Source organism: Vitis vinifera, chromosome 8, assembly GCF_030704535.1.
Source record: "Vitis vinifera cultivar Pinot Noir 40024 chromosome 8, ASM3070453v1".
Taxonomy (NCBI): domain Eukaryota; kingdom Viridiplantae; phylum Streptophyta; class Magnoliopsida; order Vitales; family Vitaceae; genus Vitis; species Vitis vinifera.
The window spans coordinates 19,775,266-19,786,541 of NC_081812.1; the positions used below are offsets into that span (position 1 = coordinate 19,775,266).

The 11,276-nt window shown below is 29.3% G+C and overlaps 2 protein-coding genes and 1 pseudogene across 2 annotated transcripts; all 3 read right to left on the minus strand.

The window, feature by feature from the left end:
* Nucleotides 1–235: 235 nt before the first annotated feature.
* Nucleotides 236–1,303, minus strand: LOC100853377 (thaumatin-like protein 1; annotated as a pseudogene).
* A 2,181-nt stretch (nt 1,304–3,484) lies between these two features.
* On the minus strand, nt 3,485–4,437 carry LOC100248638 (thaumatin-like protein 1b). Its single transcript, XM_002265565.4, has 2 exons — nt 4,317–4,437; nt 3,485–4,239 (listed from the first exon to the last, which is right to left on the minus strand). The coding sequence occupies exons 1-2, from the start codon at nt 4,366–4,368 to the stop codon at nt 3,563–3,565; spliced, it is 729 nt and encodes a 242-aa protein (XP_002265601.1). The 5' UTR covers nt 4,369–4,437; the 3' UTR covers nt 3,485–3,562.
* Nucleotides 4,438–7,637: 3,200 nt separating this feature from the next.
* Nucleotides 7,638–8,565, minus strand: LOC100265945 (thaumatin-like protein 1). Its single transcript, XM_002265816.4, has 2 exons — nt 8,456–8,565; nt 7,638–8,356 (listed from the first exon to the last, which is right to left on the minus strand). The coding sequence occupies exons 1-2, from the start codon at nt 8,505–8,507 to the stop codon at nt 7,680–7,682; spliced, it is 729 nt and encodes a 242-aa protein (XP_002265852.1). The 5' UTR covers nt 8,508–8,565; the 3' UTR covers nt 7,638–7,679.
* Between the last annotated feature and the right edge of the window lie 2,711 nt (nt 8,566–11,276).

Genomic DNA, 11,276 nt, shown 5'->3' on the forward strand with positions numbered 1-11,276 from the left:
AAAGTGAGGCTAGCTGGGAGCCAGCAGAGGCACTATGGCAGTTCCAGGAACAGATCGAGCGGTTCCGGGCAGAAGGCGCGACGAGGACGTCTGCGGCATAGGTGGGGGAGAGTGTCACAAGCTGACCCAAATGAGCCTCCCCATGGCCTTATATAGGGCCAGGAAGCTTCTGGAGACTCCTAGAATGGGAAGAGTATGGAAGGTTCTAGAGAAGTCTGGAGGAGTCCACACAATTCTACACTATGGTGGAAGGCACAAGAGGAGTCCGGGGCTTTCTAGAGAAGTCTAGAAGACTCTTGTATATACTTGTATATAGGCTTGTAACTAGAATGATGTAGGACATTCTAGAATAGTCTTGAGATGTAAGGAACCCTCCAAGGTTCCAGAGAGTTCCATTGGTGCCTATAAATAGGTGAGGGCCTCATTTGGCCAAGGCACCAAGCAAGTGAGCATCCAAGCACTTGTAAAGGTTTCCTTGAGTTAGTGAAAGCTTCCATTCTTTCAAGAGTTGCCTACCAAGCTTCTTAAGCTTTTAAGTCGCGAGTGTCTTAGCTGAGCAAGCTAAGCATTGGGGAGCAAGGCTGACTTAGCAAGATCAAGCGTCTTGGCTTGTCTAAGTGCCGCACGAGCTTAGTGAACGACTAAGTCCGTGACACTTAGCTCCATTACACTCGTAAAAAGGTGGTTCCTTATCACCCGGATAAGCATGGGCTAGGTTGCACAACTGCTTGAAGGTCTCGGAGTACTCATTGGGTAGACATTGTGGTCCGGTATAACTTCCGGTGCAACAATATTTGGGATCCTTGAATGCGTCACATGGGCTAAAGCACCCAACCGCCCACCCCGCCTTGTTCTTCGCCACCAAAGTGGACGGACATACATTGCTAAGATCCTGGATGCAGTCAACAACAGGACATGCCCTTGACCCACCCACCAGAGTCCCACCGTCCGGCTGGATCCGAACCGGGACATCATTGTAGCCGTGGTTCAAGCTCACTTCATAGGAGACCAACGAGTGGTCAATGGTGAAGTGCAGTAGGGTCACCGGATAAGTCGGCGGTGGGTCTTGGCATTCGGTTTGGCCGGTTCCAGTTTGAGGCACTGGTGGTGCACTGGGTCCTAACCCAAATCATGCCACTCCATGCATCTGGAGTGTCGAATATCGTGAGCGTATCAGGTCCATACTCAGGCATGGTGACTCCAATTCCGGGGCTGGCAGCAATCCACACCGAGTGGACGCATTGGTTCAAGTAGTTGAAAGTCACCGAATATCCATCTGAAAAACAAATCCAAAATACCATCAAATTAGATAATTTATCATCATAAATGATATTTTCTGGAGAGCCAGCATCCAACAGTGTATATCATGGTGCATTGATTATAAAATGAAGACAACGTAACGTAAAATTAACCTATGCTCAGCAATGAGAGGAGAAGAAGGGTGAAGAGAGCCTTTGCTTCCATTGAATCCTATCTTCGAGTTTGTGACATGTACAAACACTCGGGGCTTCTGATGATATCCACTGAAAACAAAATAAATACGACAATGACATTCTCACTAAACATGGTACATAGTCACAAGTAGGAGTCGATTCCCTCTTAAAATGCGCACCATCCATGTTAAAAGTACACCAACTGCATTAATTTCCACAACCTGAAACCTAGGACCAAAAAATTTGTAACTGTAACGCATGAAAATTTCTTTAAATGGAAAATAATTTACTACTTAAATAACATTAATATCATCGGGCTCCTACTTATTTTACAGCTAGCCCCACAAACAAGATACATAGGGCTATATATTTCCAAATTCTTATAAATGAAAGTTTGTTCCTCGACTACACGAAATATGCATACTGAATAAAGTTATGTTATATTTTGCCTTAAAAGTGGAATTTTATCTGGATTAGGCAGTTTCATAATATTGAATAATTTAATTGACTTAAAGAACCTAGGTTTTTAAAAATGAGTATAATAATATTTGAAAACTTCTTTTGGAAAGATTAAGGGTTCATCCTATTTTTGTCATCCCAAAATATTTTTGTAATTAAGCTTGTCACCGTGCATACTAAGGCGGCTTCCAACAGAGCATGGAGGGGGAGGCGAGTGGCAAATATTTCTTGCCAATGCAGCTAAATGGAATGGGCAACGAATCGGGTCCCGTTTTCTAAGTTCCTAAACTATGTCCAAGTAGGGTAGATGGCTGCAACTTTGTCTAGTAGATATGGAAAAGCTGAAACATGAGAAGGGTTAAAACTTCAATCATGGGGGTAACGGCGTATTCTAAAAATGGAGGAAAGTGATTGTTTTGATGTTGGAATTCCACAGTTATCATCACCAATAATACTCCTTATAGAATTCATCTCAATATTATGATAAAAATAAAAATAAAAATAAATAAAAATTTGGGATTAAAGGGATTGCTCCATTGATATTAGTTTAATTACCGATGACAGTTTTAATTTTAAATGAAATGCATCTTACTGAAAACCCATATTGATTATGACCAATTGATTTTACTCTGAGCATATGTTTAATAATATTTATCTTGATAAACTGATTTTTTTTAGTATATGTGTAAGAAGAATGTGACCAATTCATTATCTTCAATATGTAATAAGAATGGGAATTCCTTTATGTTTGCTTCACAGAATCACATTACATTTTTATTGATGAATTTTGTTATATTTAGGTCATGTTTGGTTCCTAAAAAATATTAAGAAAATAAAAAAATATTAAAAAAATAATTTTCTCATGTTTTGTTTCAACATAAAAAAAAATGAAAATCAAATATAATTAAAATTAGATAAAAATTTATACATTTTAAAATTATTTAACTTTTACATAGAAGAGAAAAAAAAATGAGAAATAAGTTTGAAATAGCATATGAAATAATTTATTGATTTTAAATTTATTTTTTATTTTTTTAAAATTTTATTTATTTATTTATACTTTTCCTCTATACTTTTTTTTCTCTCATATTTTTTGGGAATTAAACATAGCAATAATATAAAGGAAAATTTTAAGAAAAAATTTAAAATACAAAAAAAAAATTACGTTTAAAAATTATATTGTCTCAGTCTTATCAGTTATAAAATCCAAATTATTGATACAGAAAGAAAATAATATTGGTAGCATTGCTTATGCTCTGTTTTGAGTTTATAAATTTTGGCTCATTAAGAATGTCGTTTCACTCACAAAAATTTTGCTTTTCAAATGCTTGAAAGGAAAACCAGAAAGCATCTATTTATTTTATTTGTTTGCCAATCAAGAGTCAACTCTCGGTTGACCCCATAAAGCATAAATCATAAGGATAAATGAATCATTAAGTCAGCACTCATGCCCACCAGCATCCTCCTTAACCTTCAGTTCAAGCTGCTTTTGCTGTTAAAGTAATGTGTGGTACGGTAATGGTATGGATGATTAAATATGGCTTCAAGCATCTAAGTTCCAAACATTACCTCCAAGGATGAAAGCAAGTGGATGACTGAAGTACCCCCATTATTTAAAATATACGATGGATCACAATCACGATATTAACAAGTCGAACATGATGGGTAATTCAAGGACAAAAGGTTATATTGTAGGTAGCAGCATCTTTGCAGCGATAAATTTCAGGGGTTTTATCAGCTGGGTAAGTGTGGGCCAGGCCGCACAGTTCCTTAAAACGCTTGGAGTATTCATTGGGCTGGCATGCCTGCCCACTGAAGTTTCCGGTGCAACAGAATTGGGGATCCTTGAATGCATCACATGGGCTAAAGCACCCCACGGCCCAACCGTCCTTGTTCTTGGCCACCAACGTAGACGGACACACGTTGCTAAGATCCTGGATGCAGTCAACCGTGGGGCATTTGTCAGAGCGCCCCTCTAGAGTCCCACCAATCGGTTCGATCCGAACCGGGACATCATTGTATCCGTGGTTCAAGCTTACTTCGTAGGAGACCACTGATTGGTCGATGTCGAAATTGAGTAGGGTGACAGGGTATTTGGGAGGTGGAGATTGGCAATCGATTGTGCCGGACCCGCAATCTCCGGTTTCGCACGAGAAATGCAGTGAAGCGTCGGTGGAGCACTTGGTCCGGGCCCAAATGCTGCCGTTCCACTGATCTGGTGTGGGGAAGATGTACAGAGTGTAAGGTGGCCTTTCCGGCATCAAATCGCCAATACCGGGGCTTGCAGCAAGCCACACTGTGTAAGGGCATTGATTCAGGTAGTAGAAATACTGCACTGAACTTCCGCCTACAATCACATAATTGGTCGTTTTGTTAAACAAATTTATCACAAGACTAATCTTACATGGAAATGGACAAACAGACCTGTGATCACAAGGAAGATGAGGAGAAGGTTGAAGAGTGCTTTGGGTGCCATTGCTCCGCCTTGGCTTTCCCCTCTAAAGACGTGCTTAAAAATGATTGATGTGTGGCTGACTAGCTATGCACTATGTATTTCCAGGTGAGGAGCTGTTTCTTGACACGTAAATGCGTATACATTTTTTAGTTTTAAAATAAACTCTCCCAAGTAAGCAAGATTAAAATATCTAGAGATATCGTGGATACATCCGTAATATACCGTGATACCGATACAAAAAATTCAGGAAGATATATCTGTCAACCAATATTTTCATATATTTTACCGATATTTTATCAATTTTTCAATTTTTTTCCTGTTTCAATTGATATTTCTGGATATTTTATTAATATTTCAATGATTTTTTTATTTTTTTATTAAATAAATAAATTATAATTATTTTATTTTTATATTTGTTTTAATTTATTACCAAAAATATAAAATCATAATTTTTCTTTTTACATAATTTATATATTTATTAAATATAATAAAAATAAATATTAAAAAAATTATACATATATTATTATTTATTGATATCATTTAATACATTTAAATTAAAATGGATTATAATTTTAATATTAAATATATTTTAAAATTAGACATATTATCATAATAATATTATAAAATAATCTATAATACAATTTAATAATAAATATACATTCATAAAATTTATATTTTTATCTATATAAAAGATATTATTATCAAATATAAAAAATTATATATATATATATATATATATATATATATATATTAAAAATAACTTTAAAATATCTATTTTTATTTTTTATATAATTTTATAAAAATTTTATTAATTTTTATGTCGACATATTTTCTATATATTCATAAATCGAAGTACCAATATATTCGTAATTACTGATATTTTTATCATTTCTCTAAAATCCCAATTATTTCCTTAAGGACATCTCATCAAAGGATTAAAATAATTATTATGGGAAAATTATGCAATTAATGACATGATACTAAAAGTTTTCTATTTTCCTTTTTCGGGCCCCTTGGCAGCGTACCTGCTCTATGCTGGCTCCATGCACCCGCAAACTACTGGCTGCGCTAAAACACAAGGTTTCCTTTACAAAACGAAGACTACTTTGGTTTTGCCCCAAATATTCCCTTTTCTCGATTACTTTTCCTTTTTGTAACTCACAATCACAACTAAGGTTGTTTAATTTTTAGGCCAAAAAGGAATTCATGGTCAAATATAATTTTTAAGCACAATAAAGTTTCTCAATTCATGCTTCCTAACAGCAACATCAAACAAGCTGACCCTAATAAAAATACCCAATCAAATGATAGAGATTTTGGGCTAAATCACCATCAAGAATTTGTTTTCCCCTTGCATGAAAGTGGCCATAACTTGTACAAATAGGTAAATTGTAAGGAATGACTACGTCTATGGCATGGAGAAGTTTTAGACAGGATGAAAAAAGAGAGATGTAAATAAAGAAAATAAAGTCATCATAACTCATGAAAACTAAGAGCTTCTTTTGGGAATTGTTTTAAAAGTGGTTTAATATTTTATAATTAAAAATAGAAAATTATTTTTTAAATTTGAAAACAGGTTTGGTAATTTTTTGACATGAAATATATTTTTGAAAATTTGTTCAAAAAATATGTATTTTTTAAATATATTTTAATTATTTTTAACTGTTTCTATTAATTTTCTGAAATTCATTTAAAAAAAGTATATAAATATGAAAAATAATTAAATATAAAGTGTACTATATTTATTTTGCTACATAAATTTTATTTATTTATTTTATTAAACTTTTCTTCTAAGACTGACTGCTATTAAAAACTACCTTTACTAAATATTAAAAAATGTCTTTTTGTTAGAAAGAACCTCAAAAACTTAACGAAAAATTGTATACTACAAAATTAATAACAAAACATTATAAAACACAAATCCGGAGAGATAGACATTGTCTTTAATTATAACAACTAAATATAAATTGGCAAAAATAAGTATCGTGGTTTGGTGTCGTAATTAAGTATAACTTCTCATTCCAAATATAAATAGTACGATTAAAGATTATTGTTGACTTTGACCATCAAATTTAAAATGGTAATGAGATAATGAGTGTGTTTGATAACTATTTTGGAAAATAATTATAATTTAAAAAATAGTATTTGAAAATTGTTTTTAAATTTTTATAAATAAAAGTTTGTTTAGAAACTTAAAATATTTTTAATATATTTTTAATATTTTTAAGTATATTTTAAAAATAATTTTTATATATAATGTTTTATTTTTAATTATTTTACATGTCTGTATTATTTCTTAAAATAGTCATAAAAAAATAAGTAAAAATAATTTTAAAATATTATCTAAAAACACTTTATTTTCTATTATTGAAAATATAAAATATAAAATATTTTTTGGTTGTCAATTGTATTTTTTGTATTTTTTTATATATAATATAAAGCTGTTTTAAAAAATCATTATGAATTGACCCTAAATTTTTTAGAACTGTTTGTAAAATAAGGTTTCATGTTGAATATGACTTTTCATTGTAATTTAGAGTATATTTTAGAATAATGTTTACTTTCTACATTTAATTATTGCAATAATAATAATAATTAATAAACTAAAAGTAATTACTATTAAAATTTATGTTTTAAAATTGTTTTTTAAAAATGTTTTAATTAAAAATACATATAATCGTGACATTGAAAATTTTATCATTGACAAAATCTATTTTTATATCGTGTTTTGCAAAAAAAACATGGTTTTCGTTTTTTTTTTTCTTAAATATGAATTGTGTTTTGACTTTTAAATGATAATCTTATTAAAGTATAAAAACATTTCATAAAAGTGCATTTTACGGTGTTTTCATTTAATGAGTTTTTAATATAAGTATTTTCATTAAAAATATTTTTAGGATGATCACTTATCAAATTAAATGATTTTTTTTTAATATTATAAGTAATTTTTAAAATTTTTAGAATTGTTTTATAAATTTTACTAAATAACCATTTTGTTTTCAAATATATTTTTTAGCTTAAAAATATTTTATAGAATTATTGTCAAAGTTTAATAATAATTTTATAAAGTATTTTTATTATTTTTAACACTTAAAAAATTTTATAATTTAAATATTAAAAGGATAAAAAAAATGTATTTTAAAATCAATACCAAATGCTCTCAACGTGGTTTTAAAATTTAGAAGTTATAAAACCGCATTATGTGTTAATGTATATGAATTTAAGTAATTTGAAACACTATAAATTAATAGAAGACCAGCACGAGAAGATATTTTATATCTACCGAAGGCAAGTAATTATTTTTTGTGATAAGTGATCTGAGCTTGTACACGTCACGGACAGAACGTGATAAGGTAATTAGGCCCACCAAAGCAGGTAAAAGTGCTGGATTTGTCATCATAAGCATAACTATAAGCCTGGCTGCACTGACTCTTGAAAAACCGAGAATAGTCGGTGGGCAGGCAAGTCTCCGGCGTAGCATATTGGCCGGTGCAACAGTACTGTGGCTGATTAAAGACCAAACACGCACTCTTACAACCAATCACACTCCCATCTGACCCCTTCATAGCCAGGTCCGACGGGCAAGCAGAGTTCACATTTGCCGGGCAACTTGTGGTATTGCAATCCCCAGACCCACCTTGTGGGGTCACTGAAAGCGGTAAGTTGAATCCGTCCACCAGACTCACGTCGTAAAAGTCTTGTCCGCCATTAGGTGCGATAGTTAACTCTATTAGGGAGGCCGGTGGGATTGCACCGGCTCCGTTGCATGACACTTGATTAGAGGCACAGTCTGCGGTGGCGCAAGCAAATTTTCCGGTAGAGTCCGTGGAGCAAAGGGTTCTGGCCCAGAATCGACCGGACCATGGAGCGGGAACGTCAAGAGAAGATGAAGCTCCCGATGCTAACTCGAATCCCGTCGATGATAACTGTGAGCCGGCACCGGTTAAAGTTGCTGGCCAGACCGTGTACGGGCACTGATTTTTGAAAGTGAACGTGGCTGAATGAACCCCTGAAAGAAAACAAGAATTTCCAGTAATAAATTAAAGTGTATGCATTGTTTGAAGATTCAACAATCAGAGATGAGACTGAATCATCAATAAAAACATACATACGAAAGAAACGGAAACCAGAGTCAAGAAGAGAAGAACTCGAGTTTCCATCACTCGATCTTAGTTCTGACAGCTAGCTTTTGCTTGGATGAAAGTGGATTGAGCGGCACTGATTGATATAGGCATACACCCATGCTTAAATAGAAAAATTACTCCTTCATTAATATGGAAAATTTTCAGGTAGACTTTTACCATCTAAACAACCCACAAAACCAGGACTTCTTTCTCACTGAGTCTAAATTAACTTTATTGAATTTCATGATTAATATATATATATATATATTGAGAGAGAGAAGGAAAATTCAATAAAATTTCATTTTAGCCTTAACTAAAAAATTTTGCTTCTATGTCCAATATTTAGAGGGTTTGTTTGGTAATTATATTCAATAATAATTTTTTGTTTTTTACAAAAAAAAAAAAGAAACATTTGACAATCAAAATTTGTTTTTTATTTTCAATAACAGTTTTTTGTTTTCTATTAAAAATATAAAATTTCGTGTTTTCAAATAATTTTTTTTAACTGTTTTTTTTTATTATTTTAACTTATTTTATGAGAATTATTTTAAAAAATAATTATAAACATGTAAAATAATTAAAAATAAAACACTAACATTTAAAAATATTAAAAATATTTTAAGTTTTCAAACATATTTTTGTTTTACAAAATATCGGATAACAATTTTCAAAAATTATTCTTAAAAACTATTTTTTAAAATTTAAAAATAGTTACCAAATAAATCTTTATTTTTTTTGCCTTTATAAAAAAAACCTCTGGAGATATAAACCATTAATGTTTTTTTATTTAAAATAGCAAGGAAAAAAAACTTTATCTTTTTATGCTTAATGAATTTAGAACGTGAAGATTGACTTTTTAATCACGTATATTAAAAAGATAAATACTAAATTATAAAGAAAGAAACCGAATACACATAATTGTAAAGCTTATTTTATAATTATTTTCATATGAAAAAACTGAAAGAAATAAAAATTTCACCTTTAATGCCTATTCAATTCTCTCGTAATAATTTTTTATCCTACAATTGAATTTTTATTTATCAATTAAAAATGAAGGTTTAAATAGAAGAATATATAAAATTGACTCTAGGTATATATGAAGACTATACTATAAAAAAATTATTCAGATGAGATAACTCTACATCCATGCATTAAATACAGGCTCTTTTGGTATGAGAGAATAAGGAGTAATAATTAATATTTTATTTTCGTTCATATTTCCTTTTGAATATAAATGAATTTGGTAATTTAAAATATTGTGTTTTGATGCATATAGAAATACAAATAAAATGAAGATAAAAACAATAATGGAAAAAAATATAAATTGTCTATAATGTTTACTATGTTTAAAATAAATTTCTATTTTTATTTTTTTTAAATATCACATCATATATAGTTTAAAATAACCTTTTATTCTCATTTTAAAAAATCCTTTAGAGTTTTTTTTACTAAATATTAAAAAACATATTTGTGTGTGTGATTTAATGAATTTTAAAAAATTTATACCATTATTTCCTTGGTTTTTAAAAAACAAAATGAAATAAAAATTGTTCTTCCCATTATATATAAATCAAAATTGTTCTTTCCATTATATATATATATATATATATATATAGACTATAAAAAATAATAGAAATAAGAAATGCTTTAAATTCTTTAATAAAACTTATATTTTTTTAATAATAATTTGAAATTCAAAAAATGGATTAATTAATTATAGATTAAATAAAATAATCTAGAATTTCAACTTCTAATAATAAATGTATGCATATAAGGAAAATTTGGGCTCATTTATACCTTAAAAATTTAATTTTTATTTGTTGTTATATTCATTTAAAATAAAATGGTATTAATAGTTATTAATTTTGAATAATTATTATTTGTTTTTAATAAAACAAACCAATTAATGTTAATATCTATATTTTTATAATATTTATAAAAAATATATAATTTTTGGTTTTATTTATTATAAATATTTTTAAATATAAATATTCATATTTTATTTTAAAATATTTATTTTAAATTATTTATAATTAAAAATTATTTTTGTTTTTATTAAGATGCAATTTAAATTTAGTTTACATTATATAACTTGAATTTACAATTTACGGTTTTCATAAAATCAAAATAAAAATTTGTTTTTAAAAACAACTTAATTGAAAACATCTTTGGTTTTTCAATTTTTGAAAAATAATTGGCATTAAATAATCAAAATACCTCATAATTACGATGAATTCAAATATCACTTATAGATGAAATTTCATTTTTATTTTAATTACTTTTAATTTCATTCTCATAATCATTTAAGTCATCCAAACATAGAAATCAATGAGAAAATGAATTAGATATTCATCCTCACTTCTCATTCCTACTTACCAAATAAATGAGCAATTATAACAAATTTTATTATTATGACAATTTTAATAACGCGACAACCATAATTATTTTCTTATTAAATATAAATTATTTGATGAATTTTGAACTAAATTTTAATTAAAATAATCTATTAATAAGGTATTTGAATGAATAAGTTAGAATTACTTATCTAGGTTTATATCTACGTTATTAATGTAATTAAAGTGTTCGATTGCATATTTTTCTCTCCCAAAGTCAACATTTAAAAAAAAAATCAATTGGTTAAAATGGATGAAATAATCATTGTATTTATAAATTTAACCTCATTAATGCTTTTATTTAAAAAATAACTCATTTTTTTATATATAGATACCCTTAACTATTTCAAGTATTTATATATAGGTTTAAAAAATATATATATTTTATAAAAATAAAAGTGAGAATATTTTT